We start from the raw sequence: 19,570 nt of genomic DNA on the forward strand, positions 1-19,570 counted from the left end.
TACTAGTTTATTCCCCATTAGGTTTACGCAATTATCACATGATAATGACACCGGTTGTCCTTGAGACAAATTGCGCGCCATGTTTTGTTGGGCGGCAGGTGGGCTCACCTCATAGAGAGTCTGGTTCTAGTTTTTGTTGACCCGTCTTCCGGGGTGGATTTTATAATCCTGTTTGAGAGTAGTTCCGTAATTATCGCCTTTCATTTTTTCCCCCCTTTAGTGTCTTTCGGAATTTTCTTTACCTATGAAGTAAAAATTGGCCTGATTCTAGGCTGGTTTTTCAATTTCCTTTTCGCTTCAAGCCTTTTTATCATTGGCCTAAAAAACTCATATGTTGTCTTTGCATGAGCTAGAAATTTTTTGTGCCTTAAAAAATGGATTAGTTATTTTGCCGACTACTCAGCATCGGTAGGTATAACGTTATTTAACAAAACAGTTTATTTTCGTTTATTTATATTCACCTCACATCATGTATGGGTTTCGATGAGTTAAGTTAGGGTTACGTTAGGATAGATTAAGGTTACGTTTAGGAAGGCAAGGATTACAATAAATCTGGCTATTGTTAAGGAAGTTAGTACTAAGGTTTGATGATCTGTGCATATGATTCTGAAAGGAACCTATGTAAATTCAACCACCATTGTTGAATGTCGATGACCTGATTATATATAGCAAAAGGTTAGCATTAGTTGCGTTTGCGAGCGATAAATTCTTATTTTTCGGAAACCACCAACGCAACCAGAACCCGAAAAAAATTTTGCAAAAAAAAAAAAGTATGGCTATAAGGTAACGCTCACCGCTTGCCGTGCGTGTTTAATAATGTTTCTCCTGCCATTATATAACTTAAATGTCTACCCTGGGCACTTCTGGAACTATATTATCTAAACAGATTCCAGTGTGATGTGTAATCAAGTCTGATGTAGTCAAACAGATCTTAAGAGATATAAGGAACTGAACAAATTCCAAGGTCGAACCGCCGTACAAGTAGAAACCGTGTCTTTCCTTCAGGCTCGACAGACACCTAATACTTCCAAAGCTTGGTAAAAACCTGGTCTACAAGGCTTGGTAGAAACCTAATCTCTCAGACATGGCTGAAAGCCACTCTCAGACTTGGTAAAAAACCGGTCTCCCAGGCTTAGAAGGAATAGATCTCTACCTCGTTTGGCAGAAACCCGGTCCCTTGTTTGATTTAGTGGAAACCCACTTGTCCTCTCAGGTTTGGCGGGATCCCGATCTCCCCCAGATTTGATAGAAACCTGGTCTCTCCTTGACTTGGTGAAAACCAGGGCTCTCTCAGGCTTGTGAGAAACCGTTGGTTCTGGTACTGTCAGCGGTGTTGTACGGGACACGGCAATACATATCCTACTGACGACATAATTATGTCATGGTTGATGACTGGTCATCTAATAGTGTCATAAATCATACCAGTTTTACAGTCCACATGACTGACTGACTTTCTTTTTATGTCTGGAAAGTTTTGCTGACTGTATCATGAAGTGGAAGTGTACTGTGCTGCAGCAGGGTGTCATCAACCCGTACTGGTGTGGTTAATAGTAAGCCTTCAGTTGATAAGGTCATCAAAAAGAAAAAAAAAAAACTGATTTGCGGAGTCATCTTCATTTCGACTAATTACAAGTGCTATTCGACTGTTAAGTACAAGAATGGATGTACTTATATACATACTCGCGAGTACACAATATGTAAGAAAACCCCTGGACCAGACCACCCCTCCCGTGCATCGTCCTGTATACCCCAGCACTCTCATCTCCCAGACCACCCCAGCTACAAGCTGGGTCACCATCCCAAGATCCAACTTATCTATACATTGCCTCACCCTCTTAACAGATACTTAGTCTCAGATAGTCCACTCATCGTCCCTGCAGCTGTCATGATAAACAATTTTTGATGAAGAATGATAAATATAACTCAAAGTACAGGTCGACGTGAATCATACGGATTGTCTGACAAGTTGGCGACTGAACCTATGTTACAGTGCACTGGCGGACGAGGTTTGGGCTCGAAGAATGCTGTTCATAAAGTGCGGATGTGTTTTTACAAGGAAAGATAAAAGCTTCGTAAAGAATAAAGCTTTTTTTGTTATGTTCATGCATGTTGAAGCTGATCACTGGTTTAATGATGTGAACCTCTGCTGGTTCCTTCGGTGTTATGAACCCGCTCGAATCTTTTCTTATGAATCACTGCTAGTTCGTTCAGTACATCTGCGACTTTGTGGATTATACCTTCTGCTAACTCAGGCCTCCACCGATGCCACACACTAACTCGCGATTGTTCTAAAGAATGGAAAATCAGTTACGTCCAAACTTTACTTAGTAAAGTTTCACTGTATATTTTATGAACACCGTATTTCCTCGACTCCATTGTAACAGACAGTCTCTACGATCATGCTCACAGATGGCTCAAGGTACAAGGACAACACAGGTATAAATAAATGTTAGATACAAGCCTGCAGCCCTTAACAATGCCAAAGGCTCGCGTGCACAACTCCTACTTCATGTGCACGCGAGGTGATGCATCAGTATACGCCACACGCCTTTGTTCATTTTGTGTTAAAAAAATTTGTTCATCCAGCCGTCTACATGGGAAAGACAAAGGCATGCCTTAACCGAGGCCACGATGGCTATACAGTGATTATAAATTATTACAGAAATTCAAACGTGATTGATTTGAGGTCGTTAGCATTAACAAACCAGAAGTTGCAAGTGGAACATGACAACTCAGATGCATATACGAATATAATAACTGACATGACATTACTTATCATAACTTATTTTCTGTGCCCATGCTAGACTGCAGTAGACCTTAACGATAACAAGGGTTCAAGTGTTGTCTTGTTGATAATAGCAGAAGGTGACGCGTGGCAACGTCTGTCTGGCTGAGGGTCAGTTGCTATATTCATTCATCTGAATGTTTTTTATGATACTAAATTTGGTAACGGGTAGTTTTCGTCGCTTTACTTCCTTAAAGAGTATTAATATATTCACTAGTTCAGACCTAAAGTCTTTTCTGATATTTGAAATAATAAAGATGAAGTTTTTAACCGTTACTTTCAAATGGACTAGTGATGAATAAGTGATGAATAGGAAATACCTGCCTCGTTCTAGCTTGGAATAAGTTCTTATACTTTACACCTAACAGAGAAATTCTGAGTTGTAGTAGTACTGTAGATAGAATATCAGGAATTGGATGGAGCAGTAGCCTGTGGTAGATCCGGGACGCTCCCTGCCGGCCAAGTTCCTACTCTTGGGCGTCATGGCGGCCGGGATGGGATGGCGTAAGCCACACCCACCAACTCCCCTGTCCCGCTGTAATCGTTTCTCTTTTTTTCTGAAAGCCATTAAATATTAAATCACGTCAGGTAAGACTAAATTAGATCATCCTAAGCTTAACTCAAGTTACGAAGTTCATTTTCGAATAATTTCAATAAGAAAGGCTGTGAATTGTTTGTACCGGTTGAATGACATTATGTACTTCCAGTGTTGTTAATTGATCTTGAGCTCTTTAAAGTAATGCTAAGCCAGACTATGCATCGTTCCTGTCAGTTAGTTCATTTTTACCTTGAACGTTCATAAAACTGAAGATGTGGGTATGGCATCTGTTGGCGTCTGGGAAGTGGTGCCTAACCTGTACTGTCATGTATTGCTACACACTGACACCCCCTGCAAACTTACTTCCTAGCCTTTCTTGTTCGTGATTTTTAACTGTATATATTTACTGTTTTCCTTTTCCTTATGTAGGCTGAAGCAGCAACCCCCAATCCTTCAACTCAGAAATATTTCTTGGCATATTTTTTACTTTTATCTCCTTAGTTCCTTCATTTTAAAAATCAGCTGAACATGTTGATTGCACACTTATCTCGTTCAACTTTGTTAAGTATATACCTTTCATCTTACAGCTTAGAACCGTTACTTTAGGTAGGATTGGTCAACTACCTTTGGGTCTTCTCAAATCTTTTTCTCATTAGATGACACAGTTGGTGATGCATTCTTAATTTGGATCTAGTATACGTTGCTAAACGTCTGTGTGAACATCTCATGACCCACGTGGTTGCAAGCACTGTCAGCACTGCCTGTCTTGCAGTTTCCGTCTTGAAGTGTACTGACAACAACCTCGGTTCTATAAATCGACCTTCAAGTCCCTTTCGTACGTCGATTCTTGTAGTGCATATCCAGCGATGTGAGTCATGAGTCGTCCTCGTTTCAGTGTGTTGCAACCCCTCTTGTCTGGCCTGGCCTCTGTGCCGGCTGTCGCAGTCCTGGACTTTCTCAAACCTTCCCTTAATACATTCAAATTATGACTCAAGTCCTGGGATGATATGAACTACATCGGTGAGAAACAGCAGCGGTACCATGACTCCGCCTTTTAGAATACCACCAGTTCTTTAAAATAGTTTGAAAATGTACTTTCTGACGTGAGTCGTTCGTTTTCTTCGGCTCTAGTAGTTTTTGGCATACATTTGGGTCAAAATTTGTTACCCAACATACTCTGGGTAAAAGTTTTAAAAGCCTGTTGCACAGGTCACACTTGCAAGCAGACACCTACACGAGTGTAAAGATTTCTCTTTACATACAGATAGTTAAATACCACTCATACGTCAGTGTCACAAGTAGTTACGAGTAGGGTGAGCCGAAGGGCTTTTTATAATGTATATAAATTTAAAACTAAAAGGTTCGAAAACGTAGGACAAAAAAAAGTACAAACTGGCAATTCAGGGACATGAGTCATTGACTCATGTGGGTGATGACGTCACGACTGGCAGTGTGCCACACTGTGGCAAACATCTCGGCACGTTGGCGATGCTGCTCTTCATTTATATATCTAACCTTTTAAGTGTAACGGTACGACCTTTAAGTGCGATGGTACGAACTTTGAGTACGACGCTACGTACCTTGAGTACGACGTTACGAACCTTGAACACGAAGAAAAAAATTTGAGTACAGAAATGCGACCCTAGAACACGACGGTACGACAGTAGAATACAATGGCACGTCCTCAAAGCACAACGGTACGACCCTCGAACGCAACTTGTATGACCATTAAGAACTAAAGTATAACACTTAAGCACGGTGTTATGGCCCTTAAACACGGCTACAAGACCCGTGAATATGATATCCTTCCTATATGACGCATTAAAAGGTCAATTCAAAGACTAGACCCTATAAATAAGGGTCACCCCGTCGTGCCTTGTGGCTGAACGTCCACCGTGAGAGGTCATACAGTCCCCGCCAACGCAGTCACCCACGCAGAACAAGAGACAGCAAAGCAATATCTGGCAAACATTAATGAAGTGTTTATAAAGGTAAAAAGTACAGTTTAGAAGGAATGACTGGTGCAAAGGTTTACTGAGAGTGCTTGAACCAAAAAGAAGCTGAACTTAAGCTATTCATAGATATTTGAACGTTGAGCTAAACCTTCTGTGAAATGTTATTATCCGAAACTGTATTCCTAAATCTCACGGACTTCGGCATCCGTAACAGAACTGCCAAGTTTCATTGCATATTCTAAACTTGTTTGCACCAATAGCAGGTGGAGATTAGCCCCGAAGCTTGTCATTTGTCTTGGGTGTATTGAAAACATGACATTTCGAGTTCACTTCCATCTGGCCGGACCGATGGGGGTAAGAAACAGAATTTTATAATAGTTTGAAACACTTTTTAGCAAATTGTGCATTAAGAATCTTATTTTTTCTTAATTCTCATATACTAAGGTATTCTTAATATGAAAACATCCATACGCTAATCCTCGTTTTAAACCTTTTTATTTTTCATTTTTTAAACAAATTCTTGATTCTGTTACCGGAACTTTACACTTGTTTTGTATAAAACTGGTGCCGCCGCTTGACGTGTAGGTGAGGGTGACCTTCCGACATACGAGTCGAGGGCTAGACAAGAGAACCAGGGGTCAGGATTCAAGGAGTCGTGAATATGTAATTTGGGCTGGTGGTATGGAAGTTATACGTATCTACCTATCCATCATACCGAGGGCCAACTCTGGGAGGAGTCCTAGCATTTAAAGGCTTCAGCGAACTTGTACAACCACGACCTATGACCCTTCACATGTACTGTGTCCGGTACAGTCTGACGTTAAAGATACCACACCTTCCTCCAGCTGTTTCTGGGTCCGTCCCATTTTCTGTCTATTTTTGTTTCGACCCCCCCCCCCCCCTCCACCTTAACCAACGAGTGAAGGAGCTGTATTTACTAACAACTAATTCGGGGCTCAGCACTCCAACAGTGACCTGAGAGAGAGAGAGAGAGAGAGAGAGAGAGAGAGAGAGAGAGAGAGAGAGAGAGTATTTATGCATGTAAACTTACCGACTATCCAGACACGAATCGTGATCCCACCAGGTTGCACACATGGGTTTGGTCCTCGCCACACACACCTCAGTCGCTCCTGGTAAGAGAGACCTGAATTAGAAGGTGAGGAGTATGAGCGGGCGGCTGTATATTTAGGAATGTTAACTTCAAGACTAATGATTATGGATCTAAAGATAGAGTTGACCAGTTTTAGTCCACCTGCATGGTATGAAAACTTTTTTTCTACTTTTGACTTAATTGACATTGAGTGATCCTTCTACCATATTAATATTGAACAAGACCCATCCCATATATATGTCCCTAAAGATGGGATTAGTAGACACCTTGATGTGTTGGTCTGATTGGCTGGGATACAAATATTCATGGCACTAATTACTATATGTGTTACAGGGTGAGAATTTTACTCCTGTGTTGCCTCGTCACCTAATGTTGTGTATAACTGTTAAGTCTCTTCTCCTATGCATGTGTGCACACACAAGCGATAAGCCGGGTTTCGAACCCTTGTGGCTATGACACAGGTTTGTACCATGCTGACTCATGGCAAATCACGCTAACCAGGTCCCGAGTGTCGTATTCTCCCTAGCTGCCTGAAATGGCAGGAACTCAGCCATATATTCTATATGTGGCACTCGAACCTCTCAGCTCCCGTCACACCCCAAGAAAGGAGGTCAGGCATCTGGGGCGGGGGAGGAGGAGATAAAGATGGACCTGGAGGGAAAGATGGGAGCGACCGGGAGGGAAAGGGACCGGAGGGGGTGGGAGGTCACCGCTCTCCCTCCACCCTTAGAGAAGCCAGGAAGGCCTCTCCCTCCTGGGAGGTTTGTACAGGTAATGTGTGTGTGTGTGTGTGTGTGTGTGTGTGTGTGTGTGTGTGTGTGTGTCGTATTTTAACGAGACCAAACAAACGAGTTCTTTTATTTTTTTCGTGTCCATTTTTTGTGCAATGCAACTGCTGCTCTATCACAGAGGTTATTCAGGTAAGCTTCGGAAAGTTAAACACGATTGTGGTGGCCAAGAACTTGGGCGAGATGGACTGGACCTGAGAAAGGAGAGGAAGGAGGGAGATTGTGAAGACTGGGGTCACAGATGGCCATGGTTGCCCACCTGGTGCTAAGGAAATCATTCCCGCCTTCGTATATAATACTTTATTCGGGTGTCAGTGGTTCTGTCTGCTTCACGGGCGTTATGAAGGTTCCTGCAGATACATCAGGTTCTGCCAGGCCTCCCCTGTGTGGCTCATGGCCTCTCCTGACCTCACATCCCTCAGCACCTGATCAGCTATCTCGTGGCAACGATGGCCACACACAGCCGTGTTCACACTAGCATTGCTCAACTTCTCAGATATATTTCCATCTGTCTTGTCACCTCCTTGACACTCGCTACCAGGCCAGTAATCATGTAAATGATATTTATCAAAGTCTACAAGGCTTGAGGAGCCGTCCTCTGACTTCAAGGCTGTGGTACAAGCAGTAGTAGGGAAAGGATGGACACCGTTATGTGAAAAGTTCTTCAATTCCTATTCGTCCACTGACAATGATAGAGCCTCGCCGAAGCTGACTTCTCACTCGCAACGAAACCACCTGCAAGCGAAGTCTGTTAACTGTGTATAATTAGTATATTTGTATGGAGGGAACACGGTTTTACTTATAAATCAGCACGGGCCAGCCCAAGGTCGAAGCCTGTCCCAAAGAGGGACAAACTATATTTAGACAAAGTTGTGCAAATACATAAAAAATATTTCACGTTAACAAACTACTGAGAGAGCTGTGATATGCGTGGGTCGAGGTGCGCAGAGATTTTTCATTAGCCTTCGAGACAGCGCACGTGAAAGCTGATAAATTATCGTTAACGCATCCTTGCTCTGTGAACTGTTGGTTTAAAGAACACAGAGGACGTAAGTTGTCACGCAGTAACTTAAAAGCAATTGTTTCTTATATTTTTCTAAGAAGGTGGAAAAGAAATGAGATAAAAGTACGTGAACCCACTTATAACAGGTGAACAGGAAGTTATCACTTAGCTAGATGTGTAGCTGGTGGTGCCTGGCATCTTTTAGGATGCGGGCGTCAGATGTTACCATATATTAGTCGCGCACAAGATAACCACACCTGTGCCAACATTACGTACAATGTTATCGTCTCTGGCGCAGGATCATGAAATATGTAAAGAAACAAAACTTGTACCGCTATGTACGTAACTGTAATTATTATGGAAAGTAGTTTATTTTCCTTTAATAACTGCAAATTATAATCACCCTAATATCCAATATTTAATGCCTATATTATTTCATTCTTCGTTAAAAAGTGAATGACATCTACTAGGCATATACTGCCAGAATATGCGAGAAATTCTCCGTGTTCCCAATTTCCGGCCAGGGGTATTTTTGTGTGGTAAGATCGTGCCCAACTCCCTTACCATGCTGTTAATGTTTAGTAGTAAACAAATAACAATCATCAAGTCAAACATAACAAAAGTAGCGTCTTAACCTACAGATAAAAAGGGAAATTAATAAGACTCAAATTCGTCTTGAGGAAAATAGTTAGGTAACTCCCTCTTCCATGTCCAGGATTTTGCAAAAGATCGAAATATTCTATGTCAGTGTATTACTTAGCAGAAACAATGATTTAGTATTATACATTTACTAATTACTTTTGACAATTTTCACAGAAGGGGGATACCTTCAGATACCCTACCTAACCGATTCCCTTGTTAAATTTCTACCATTCGAGCACATTTTACCTGTTACCGTATGTCTAGTTTCCCTTTAAAGGTTTCTCTATGCACTCCTTGTAAGGGTCCACACTTCACCTGACAGAAGAAAGTACCTAACTACCTTCAACGAGATTTAGGAGAAAGGTCAGGGCTATCGCTCACCGCACATCCTGTTTAGTAATAAGACTATTCTTTTCAGAAAACGAAAGAGGGAAAAATTCTTATCTGGTGTGTTATCGACCAAGTCCCTGAGAGAGACAGAAGGAAAAGGTTACAAGGTTGGCCCCGTGTATGGTGAGGATGGGTTGGGCGGGTCCTGGGTGGCCTAATATGGCTAGAGGTCGGTCCTGCCAGACGCTTTGTAGCCACACCCTGACCAATACTATGCCGCCCCTCGCCATATGTGAACTACACAAGGTCCAAGATGAACAACGCGACTACACATGGGTATATCACACATGACTTGGCGTTTGATTTGAATACTACAGTTCATAGCAGAAGTCTTGGCCGTTATAACGGTGGCTAAAGGCTATTATTGTCTTTTCAAGACGAGTAACCTAATCAGCAAATCATATTGAGAGAGAATCATTGATATAAACTTTTTTTATGGGAAAAATTGAGAGGTGGATTAGATCACTGAAAAACGTAAACGCACATTGTCCCGTTCACTAGTTCGAATTGTTGCATGATTGTATAATGCAATCCAAATCATTCAGATTAAATTGTTTTATCATTGATATCCAAAATGCTATACGGGAACACTCGTAACGGATGCAACTTTTTAAACAGTACGTCATTTAAAACCATGTCATCGCTACGTCAGTAAGGGTCATAATGTCACGAGTACTCAAAGTTATTTGGATATTATTGCCGTTTCGGACACCCTGTGAATTTTGCTAGGTTATGTTTGGTTTGGTTGCAGTTGTTTTTCCTAAGGTTTTTATGTTTTCTGAACGATTCTAACCTTCATTTTTATCGGAACAGGTGAATGTCTGAAACTGTAATTTAACTTATTTGAACGTAGAGAACAAGAAATTTACAGACCGATAAAGAATTGTGTATGTTTGCGATATCACGGAAGTCGTATGATCCATATCCTACTACACTAGGTATGTAGTAATGGTAATATAAAATCACATAATCTTACCTTTTGGTATTTCAAAACGTCTTTCGTATTGGTTATTTTACCAGCTACCCAACACTATGGCCATGAACATTATTTTTCCCATAAGGATATTTTGGACACTTTTCTTCCCTTGCGATATCGCTGGGTTACGTTGAGGAGGGCTAGGGTAGAGGTCGGATCACTCAGGGTGAGTTGGGTAAGGTGGACTGACTGCTTTAACACTGCTTAGACTTCAAGATGGTGACAGGTATGAGCACTAACGCTATTTTGGTGAACTCAGTGCAATGAATAGTTTTCGCTGTTAGTTATTATTCATAAGACTCTCGACATTCCCAAAAATCTTTCATCTACAGGAAAAGTCAAGTTATCCAGTTATGAAGTGGAAATTCAGTAATCAAAATATTCAACTCACCTTGTTCCCGCCCACGACTGTTGTTTGTTGAAATAATCCATGGGTATATATCTTTTACGAAATTGCCTTCCGCTTCTTTTAGAATATATATATGTATATATATATATATATATATATATATATATATATATATATATATATATATATGTATGTATGTATTTGTTTGTTTTTATATCCTAAAACAAAGGGTAGGCAGATTCCTCAAAGATATATACCCATGGGTTATTTCGTCAACAGAGTCGAAGGCGGGAACAAGGTGAGTCGAATATTTTGCTTACTAAATTTCCACATCATTGTGAGATGAATTGACTTATCTTGTAGAAAATAGTTCTTTTTGCAAATGTTGTGATTCACTTGAGTGGTAATTTTAATAGTGAAAACTATTCATTGCACTGAGCTTACCAGGATTGCATACAGCTCATGCCTGCCGCCGTCTTGAACTCCATTAAAACAGTCGATACACCATACCTAACGCCCAGCAGTAAATTTCAGAGAGAAGTAAGAAATTAACTTCAATATACATATTTCCAAAGAAGTGTTGATTATAGGAAATTATTGACAGAGTTGTGGAGCTGGACCATGGCACAGTAAAATTTACTTGTGCAAGGTACGAGTAATCGGTTGAGAATTATTTTGCATGGATGAAGGCAGCAAGTATGAATATGTACATTTGTATATATGTATATGTTTGTTTATGTATATCTATATACTTGAAATGTATAGGTATGTATATGTGCTTGTTTGGGAGTTTATGTATATGAATGTGTATGTGGGTGGGCTAGGCCATTCTTTCGTCCATTTCCTTGCGCTAACGCGGGAAACCGACTAAGTAAAATGAATTGAATATATATATATATATATATATATATATATATATATATATATATATATATATATATATATATATATACACACATTATAGATAGATAGATAGATAGATTTAGATATAGATATAGAAGTTAACCTTTGAAATTTACTTTCAACCTATTGGTGGTTTCGCATTTACACATTGGATTTTTAAGTAAAACTGGTGAACAACATTAGGCTAACTTTATTTTATGTATCAACTTCAAGGTTATGCTTCATGATTCAAAACTCTCGGGAAATAGACACTTTTTCACTTGACAGTTATGGGAACAAATCCGGTTCATCGAACACAGTCCTGTTGTACAAGACCAGCCAATATGGCATCTGTTGGTCTAATTTTGAAACGAACAGTAAGATGGGTTTAGATTTAATTTTACTATCTATAACTATCATTGATATTTTTGAGATAGATTGCTTGAAGATCGATGGTGGACAGTTAAGGCAAATGCAAAGGTGGTAAGTCGTCCTAGTCAGCGGTAATCTAGCCCACAGGTCTGTTAGTCCTTTTGTAAGTGGGTGTCTGTTAAATTCAGTGAATACCGGGTCTTTGTAGGTCCCTCACTTCCTAATTTGTGTATTTTACTTAAACAGCTAATCATTGACTTGCTTCTCCTGAGTATGTGCAATTGGTTGATCTATAAGTCTGGATTGAGTTACCGCTTTTATTACCTTATTAAACTGTTGTGCAATATTTAGCCATCAGCTGTTGTCATGTACGTCACCTGTGGCGAAGAGGAATTGTGTAAAGCAACGCATTCCTGCTCCGTGTGTGTACGTCTTTGTTGGGCGACCGTTGACCTAACCGCATATGTTCATATATGAAAACCCACACAGATATCTAAATCAGCTCTTGTGTAACTGAACCAGTGGCTCCATGTAAATACTCTTACATAGATAGCACTCGAACGTATTTGTGTAAATGACAAATATTTCACAGACTTCAGAACCAGTAGGTGTTATGAGCGGGGACCACTGGGTGGCGCTCAGAGCTCTTCCGTCCAGTGATCCGGGAACATGTACACCTGAAGGTGCAGCCCCTCGCTCACCGTAAAGCGTGCCCTACCAGTGTGAATTTTTGTGCAGAATTATATAACCCATTGACCTGACCCTACGTACTGTTGTGCATGAGGAGTTGAGGTAATGTCTTTTACTCTGGTGTTGTTTGGTGAGTGATCACAATTTTGCTACGGTGTTGTAATTGATGGAGAAGAATATAAACATATATATGGATCCAACTTTTCGTGGCGAGTTCCAGTGGTTATAGATTATGTAATGTTCATGTACATTTCTCCAGTCGTGCAAGTGCCCTTATGGAAATGAAAGTTTTCTCCGAGGTGCCTTCAGTGTTTGTTTATCCACGAGCATTGTTGGTGACTAAATGCGATACACACATTCTTGTGTAAACCAGTTACCAAATTATGAATGAAATGCGAACATTGTCACTAAACTTTGAAAGTATAGATGAAGTCGTCAGTGTTGCCTTTCCTCTGGGTACAAGACGAAGCTTGGGTGGGTTGGGGGGGGATGATGTCCTCTGGCCGCGGATGCTTTCTTAAACCAGACTAAATTAATCATTTTAGTTAGTATTTGGTATTAATTTGGTCATATGTGTTGAGATAATTTATAATTGTAAAGTTTCTGGTTACTTGATTAATCCATGGAAAAAGTATAAACAGAAACTTATTATTGCAAGATAAGCTGGCAAGGGGAAACACTCATCTTACCCGAACTTAGCAAGGTCTTCGTCAGGGACCGAGACGTGTTGACAAGAACTCTACTAGAGATCTAGGCTACAGGTGTGTTCCATCTCAGGCTAATTCTAGTAAGGCACAGGTGTGTTCCATGTTAGACTAACTTAAGCTACAGAGTGTCCCATCTCAGACTAACCTAGGCTACAAGTGTGTCCCATCTCAGACTAACCTAGGCTACAAGTGTGTCCCATCTTAGACTAACCTAGGCTACAAGTGTGTCCCATCTCAGACTAACCTAGGCTACAGGTGTGTCCCATCTCAGATTATTAACCTAGGCTACAGGTCTGTCCCATCTCAGACTAACCTAGGCTACAGATGTGTCCCATCTCAGACTAACCTATTAGGCTGCAGGTATGGCCCGTGGGTTAATATCCAAGAATATAGGTGGTAAACTTCTTCATTAGTTCTCACAAGCGGTTGTCGATACACTTTTGAGAATTGAGCATATTTCCACTGTGATATGGAAACCGCGTAACATCTTTTAACACCTTGGGAGGCAGGCAGATGATGGGCCAGGCCACCGCGCCCACCACGTGCTGGTACTGTGATGGATGTTAGCCAGGTCTCCCATAATGTGGGCTGGGGGTAGACAGCAGCAGCGAGGCAAATTTATTTCTAACGTATAAAGAAGTTGTTAGTAAAATTCGTGATTATGGACAAGAAAAATAAGCAGGCGATTGTGTGCACGGACAGCAAACAGTATGTACAAGAACAACAAACCAAGATTATCGCACAGAAACCGGACTGCATTAAGTAGGAATTTTTATCGGCTTGTTTTACTTGACTTTCTAATACTTTCACCAGCAGCAGAGACTGACTACCTTAGTACGTTACACTTCCACTCGTGTGTGCATGTGGTCGCTTCGCCGCCGCCTCACCCCAGCAGCATCCCTGCCTGGTCGGTGGGGTTGGGTTGGGGGAATTAAAGTTCCCATCTCAAACTCGTTGTGTGGGTGTGAGGACCCCAGGTAGGATTTGGGGGAGTGTAATGGACCCAAGCAGGATCGGGTGGGTGTGAGGACCTCAGGCAAGACCTGGGTTGGGTGAAAGGACCCCAGGCAGGACTTACGGTAGTATGAGGGACCTGGGCAGGACCTGGGTTGCATGTGAGGACCCTAAGCTGGACCTAGAGTGGGTGTGAGGTCCTGCGTGAGGTGGGTGTGTGTGGTCCCCGGGCAGGACTTGGAGTGAGTTTCAGTACCCCTGGGCATGACCTGTGGTGGGTGTGAGGACCCCTGGCAGGACCTAGGATGGATATGAGGACTCCAGGCAGGAGTTAGGTAGTGCAAGGGATCCGGCAGGACATGGGTTGAGTGTGAGTACTTCGGGCAGGACCTGGGTTGAGTGTGAGGACCCGGGGCAGGACCTGGGGTGGGTATGAGGACCCCAAACAGGACTTTGGTAGTGTGAGAGACCCTAGCTGAACCAATGAGTGTGAGCACCCTAGGCAAGACCTGTGGTGAGTTTGAGGATCCTGGGCAGGACCTGGAGTGTGTGTGAAGACCCCGGGCAGGACCTGGGTTGGGTGTAAGGATCCCGGACAGGACCTGGGGTGGGTGTGAAAACACCGGGCAGGAACTGGGATGGTTGAGAGGATACCGGGCAAGAGAGTATTGTAAGGGCCCTGTGCATAATAATTCCCTGTAATTAACTAATCGTACCTTCGACAAGTAAACAAGTACTCATTTAGCTGCTCTTAAATTTTCTGTTAGTGTAGCCTGATTTTGAAAATAATGAGATTTCTAGCTCACACAACACTTTCGCCTAATTAGTTCCAAATAACAATATTCTGTTACGTTAAGAATATTTCCTTACATTCCTTATTGTTAAGATTTTTCCGACCATGTACCCCTAATCCTCTCCTGAGTCTAAATGAGAGAGAAGAGAGAGACCGACCGGCCCTGATTCATCTCAAGGTCATAGTTACAACGGTGGAACATGCCAGTAGTCAGAGTTGGTAGTTTTCTTCCTTCAAATACTAGGCTCATTATGCACTTTACCGCGGTATGTGGTCTCTGCCGCCAGGTTTAGGACGAAATATTGTTTTACCTTAATTTATTACATGAAGTACGCTTAAGTAGAACAATGAATTTTGTTTGCAAATTGAATTACATGTTACAAAGTTGTTCCAGGAACGTATCATTACACATTGATTATGACCTAAAAACTTCAATGTTCCTTAGACCACACTTATCCTGTTCAAATTACTTGTAACTTAAATGTTTTGGAATAGCGTTACATTCATTCTGAATTCAAAAATTTTACTACCTTGGTAGGCAGTGGCTTGTAACTTACTAATGGTGCAACTGTAGTGAGTACGGGTACACATACTGTAATGTTTCATAATGTGTTTGGTGTTTATTGTATTTACTAATTGTGCAACTTAGTAAGTACGTGTACACATACTTTAATGTTTCGTAATGTGTTTGATGCTTATTGTATATCATTTTATAACGTGCGTCTGGCAGTGCTGTAACGCTGGTCCAGGCATTGGCCTTGAGAACGTCTCTCCCCGGCGGCAGAACCTTGTAAATATTGCTCGCAAAGAGGAGCAGGAGACACCTTGATGAGCTCCGACCCAGGCTGGGATGCAGATACTCTTGGGAATTTGGTCGTTTTCATGGTAACGAAGACATTATGTAAACTTTGCTGGCAGAATTACACCTACAATGTTATATGCTTGTTTGTTGCAGAATGGGTGTTGAGCCATTTGACATTTCTAAGCCTATTCATAACTATATTGTATCCCAGATACTTAAGAAGTATTCACGCTGATGTAAATGATTTATTCAAGATGTAACTTGTTATATAATTGTTACTGTGGTCCAGTTCCTGGACATGCGGTTGCACTCTATCCTCTTGTGCGTCACCACCCACGTCATGGGCGGGAGGGTACGGGAATATTTTTTTTCAAAAGTCAAAATATAATGGTATATTACCCTACCCGAGACCCACACGGTTTTGTTTATGCATATGGTATTCATATTAATATTCTTTTTTACTTTAAGAATTACATTTCGTTATGAATCTAGGTGTGTTATAAGGTTTGCTGGTAATGTCCTTTTTTTTAAACAGCTCATAGATAGAGTTTGAAGAGTTGAATTTAACCCTTTGTAAGAGGAATACAGTTGGTATTTAGGCTGTCTTGCCTTCTGCTCCCTTTACCATGATTGCCTGCCCCAACACCCCCTTCCCCGGCACCCCTCACCAAACTAACGCGGAAACATCCCCACCCCCACCCACCCCTCCTTCTCCCACAGTCTGTGACGATAAGCTGTTGCTAGCGCCTCTCTCACCCTACATCCGCCCCCAAGTGCCATGCAGGATTAAACTTGGCGGTAGCAACCCGTGCATGACGTCAGATGGCAATCTTCAGGCTGGGCTGCCCAGCCCACGCGTGCCGTGCCGTGCCATACCATCACTACCTCCCTCGCTGCCCCATTGCTAGGGCGAGTTAGGATCACAGGATGGGGCCAAGGTAGGAACTGGGAGTGAAGTAGAGGATGGAGGAACAAGAAGGCAGGGGTACAGGGGACAGGGTAGGTAGCGTAGAGGGCAGTAGCTTGCTTATCCAGGTAGTCACGAACGGACACCCACCTGGCCTGCCTCCCCGCCTGCAGCAACGTGCTGTGTTGAAAACCTTTTTGTGTATTATGAGTGTATGTATGTACTGGCGAAAGGATAGAGACTGAAGTTAATCTTACTTATGAGATTTGATATCGCACAATCTATTTTCCTTCACTTTTGAATATTGTATACATTTACACATTGCCATACTCCCACACGGGTTTAGATGAGGCAGCTATTAGTGGCTCCTATACCACCACACAGGCCTGGATTAGGCAGCCACCCGTGGCTACCATACCACTTCCTGTGTATCGGCAAGGCAGGCTTATAAAGAAATGAGGATTTTTTTCGGGAAATAACGTGGAGACGAAGTTTTCAGTAATTGATAACGTAATGGCTATTGGGTATCTTATTATTTTCTTAATTATGGTTTGGACGAAGCTCAAGAAATTTTCTCGTTTTCCCTGGGGCAAAACTCCTGCGAGGCTGTGCGGGAGGCGCCTCATGCTAACCTGGGACCCACCCACGGTGGACTTCATTTGCTCGCTGTTTATATAGTTCTGACTAAGCTTGACGGTGGCCTGGGGGTCGTGACGACCAGGGGAGGCTACGTTGGGGTGATTATGATCTCGGATGTTTACCTTATCTTCGGCGGGAGAGGAGAGGGAGGAGAGACGGAATGCCTCTTAATTGATGTTGACGTAGAGGGAGGGAAGGCGGCTGTGGTCATGTTACTAGGGGGGATGGAAAGAGGCAGCAGTAGGCCTAACACTGTCAGCGTCAGTGTTTTGGTGGGGTGCAACTGCGTCATTCTTGTAGTAATTTCTATCATTCAACCGTAGCGTTGAATCTTCATAGTATTCCCAAGAAGCTTATTTTTTTTAGGAATAACATTTGTTCGCCAGTTTATGATATAGAACAAGGTTGACAAAGTTCTTAAAGTGGCAATAGGCACTGTAATCTCGTGGCGTTGACACTGTGAGTACGCGCCGTAAACCTTAATGCACCCAAATATGATCTGTAGTAACTTTAGGATGCTCATGAATTACATTATGCTCTTACTGTAGCCTCATCATGGGTAATGCAGTCGCCGCTGTAACGTCGTAGTTATACCGTGGCTAGGCACTGTAACCTTGTGTTTGATCATACGGTTTTCACTAATCTTTAGGTACTCTTGTTGAATATTTTCACTGTATTCTTGTGTTCCAACACTGTCTTCACTAGTTTTACTTTGTGGTGGTCACACAGCAATTCATGGTAAGCGTATGATCGTACCGTGTTTTTCCGTTAGTGCTCAAAGCATGTTCACTGCAACTATACATTTCGCACTTGTAAATCTTCACTAGGTCATGATCATTAAGTGTAAGTGTGCATACCAAAGATGAATTTGAAAGCATAATTCATACATGTACTGTAATGTGTTCAGAAAGTAGAAGTGCGCACCGTAAACCCCTGTAAACCAGTGTTCATAGAGTTCGAGTTGACAAATTTGTAGATTCATGAAGGAAGAGTACTCTAACTTCTTAGTGTTCATGATACGCAAGAGTTACTGTAAACTCATGATGCTCATAAGATGTAAGTATACAATGCAACCTTGTAGTACAGTGTTGAGTGCATACTGTGCCTCATGCTTCATTCAAAATGGGAATGTGTACTGTAAACTCATGATGTTGGTAGTAGGACTTCGTATTGTAAATTCATTCTCTGTAACAGAGTACGCTGTAAACTCGTGCTCACAAAAGGGAGTGTGTGAGGTAGACTCAGTGTGTTAGATTTAGGAAGATATCTACATTAGTTACTCACTAGCATTGTCTTTTTGTGCATATCAAATCAGTGCATGCGTATTTGTTATCGCATTGCTGTCCTGATAATGATGATGATGTTTTCATCGACTCTGCTACTGCATGTAACACTGAATTACTTGAATATTGCCCTAAAGGATTGATTGATAGCTTCAGAATACTTGTATGTGGTCCCAATGATTCATTTGCATAGCCTGGCTGCCTTATATTAATTGTATTTAGTCATAAAAAATCATTCATATTTAGTCATAAAGACCGATTCATACAGCCCAGACAGTTTCATTGAATAAGTCGTGTTTGATCCCAGAGATTGATATACTTAGCCTAAGTAAGCCTGAATCGATTGGATATTGTCCCAAGGACAAACTTGTACAGTTTGGTTGTATTGAAGTGAACTTTAGTGTCTTGATGTGATTATCCTAGAATTGATTCCGTTTGGCCCCAAGGATTGATTCATACAGCCTTAATTAGCGGATGGTCCTTAGGGTTGATCCGTACCGGCTTGTTATAGGAGCAATTATGTATATATATATGTGATTAACCATGTAATTGCCATCTAGGTCGAAAGTTTACTAATGACTTTGAAAAAATACCACAAGGAATGATCAGACGCAAAGAGTTCATATGCCAGAATCTAGGAGAAGGGAGTACTGCACGAGTTGAGGAAATATCCTAACAGTCACTCCTAGCGCAGGTTGTCTCCATACAGAAAGGAGCCAGTCATTCGTAAGGTAAGACTGCAGGTACTGATTCCTGTAGCCTAATACTGATGTAACCAATAGCCGTCCAGGACTTCCCCAAACGCTTGTAATTAGCTCCTCGGAAGGAAGTGAGGGACACTGTTTTACCAGTATAGCTGCTACACTTGTGTTATTTTAGCTTTTGGGCAAGTTACATCGCTGAAGTAACAATTGATTTACATTCTGTATTGATCCTATAATTATCTAAGATGTTAGACGATATATTCCATCCTATCATATCGTAGAAGTAAGATATGTTCTTTC

At 41.7% G+C, this 19,570-nt stretch overlaps 2 protein-coding genes across 10 annotated transcripts in view; one reads left to right on the forward strand and one right to left on the reverse strand.

Moving 5' to 3' along the window:
* Positions 1-10,369, reverse strand: part of LOC139756883 (heat shock cognate 70 kDa protein-like) — a 72,260-nt gene extending 61,891 nt beyond the window's left edge. The window contains exons 1-2 of one of the 3 annotated variants that reach the window (XM_071676755.1): positions 10,189-10,369; positions 6,330-6,408 (exon numbers count right to left, since the gene is read on the reverse strand). The gene's annotated coding sequence lies outside the window, so the exon portion shown is untranslated. The remainder of the gene's footprint in view (positions 1-6,329; positions 6,409-10,188) is intronic. The other 2 variants (XM_071676756.1, XM_071676760.1) reach the window with 2 other exon arrangements.
* Positions 1-19,570, forward strand: part of LOC139756880 (uncharacterized) — a 127,304-nt gene that overhangs the window by 22,068 nt on the left and 85,666 nt on the right. The window contains exon 1 of one of the 7 annotated variants that reach the window (XM_071676746.1): positions 15,771-15,820. The exons of 5 other annotated variants lie outside the window; for them this stretch is intronic. In XM_071676746.1, the coding sequence (XP_071532847.1) occupies positions 15,786-15,820 (35 nt within the window). In that variant the 5' untranslated portion in view covers positions 15,771-15,785. Of the gene's footprint in view, positions 1-15,770; positions 15,821-16,649; positions 16,676-19,570 lie in introns of those variants that run through there. One more of the 7 variants, XM_071676747.1, reaches the window with a different exon arrangement.

Source organism: Panulirus ornatus, chromosome 23, assembly GCF_036320965.1.
Source record: "Panulirus ornatus isolate Po-2019 chromosome 23, ASM3632096v1, whole genome shotgun sequence".
Taxonomy (NCBI): domain Eukaryota; kingdom Metazoa; phylum Arthropoda; class Malacostraca; order Decapoda; family Palinuridae; genus Panulirus; species Panulirus ornatus.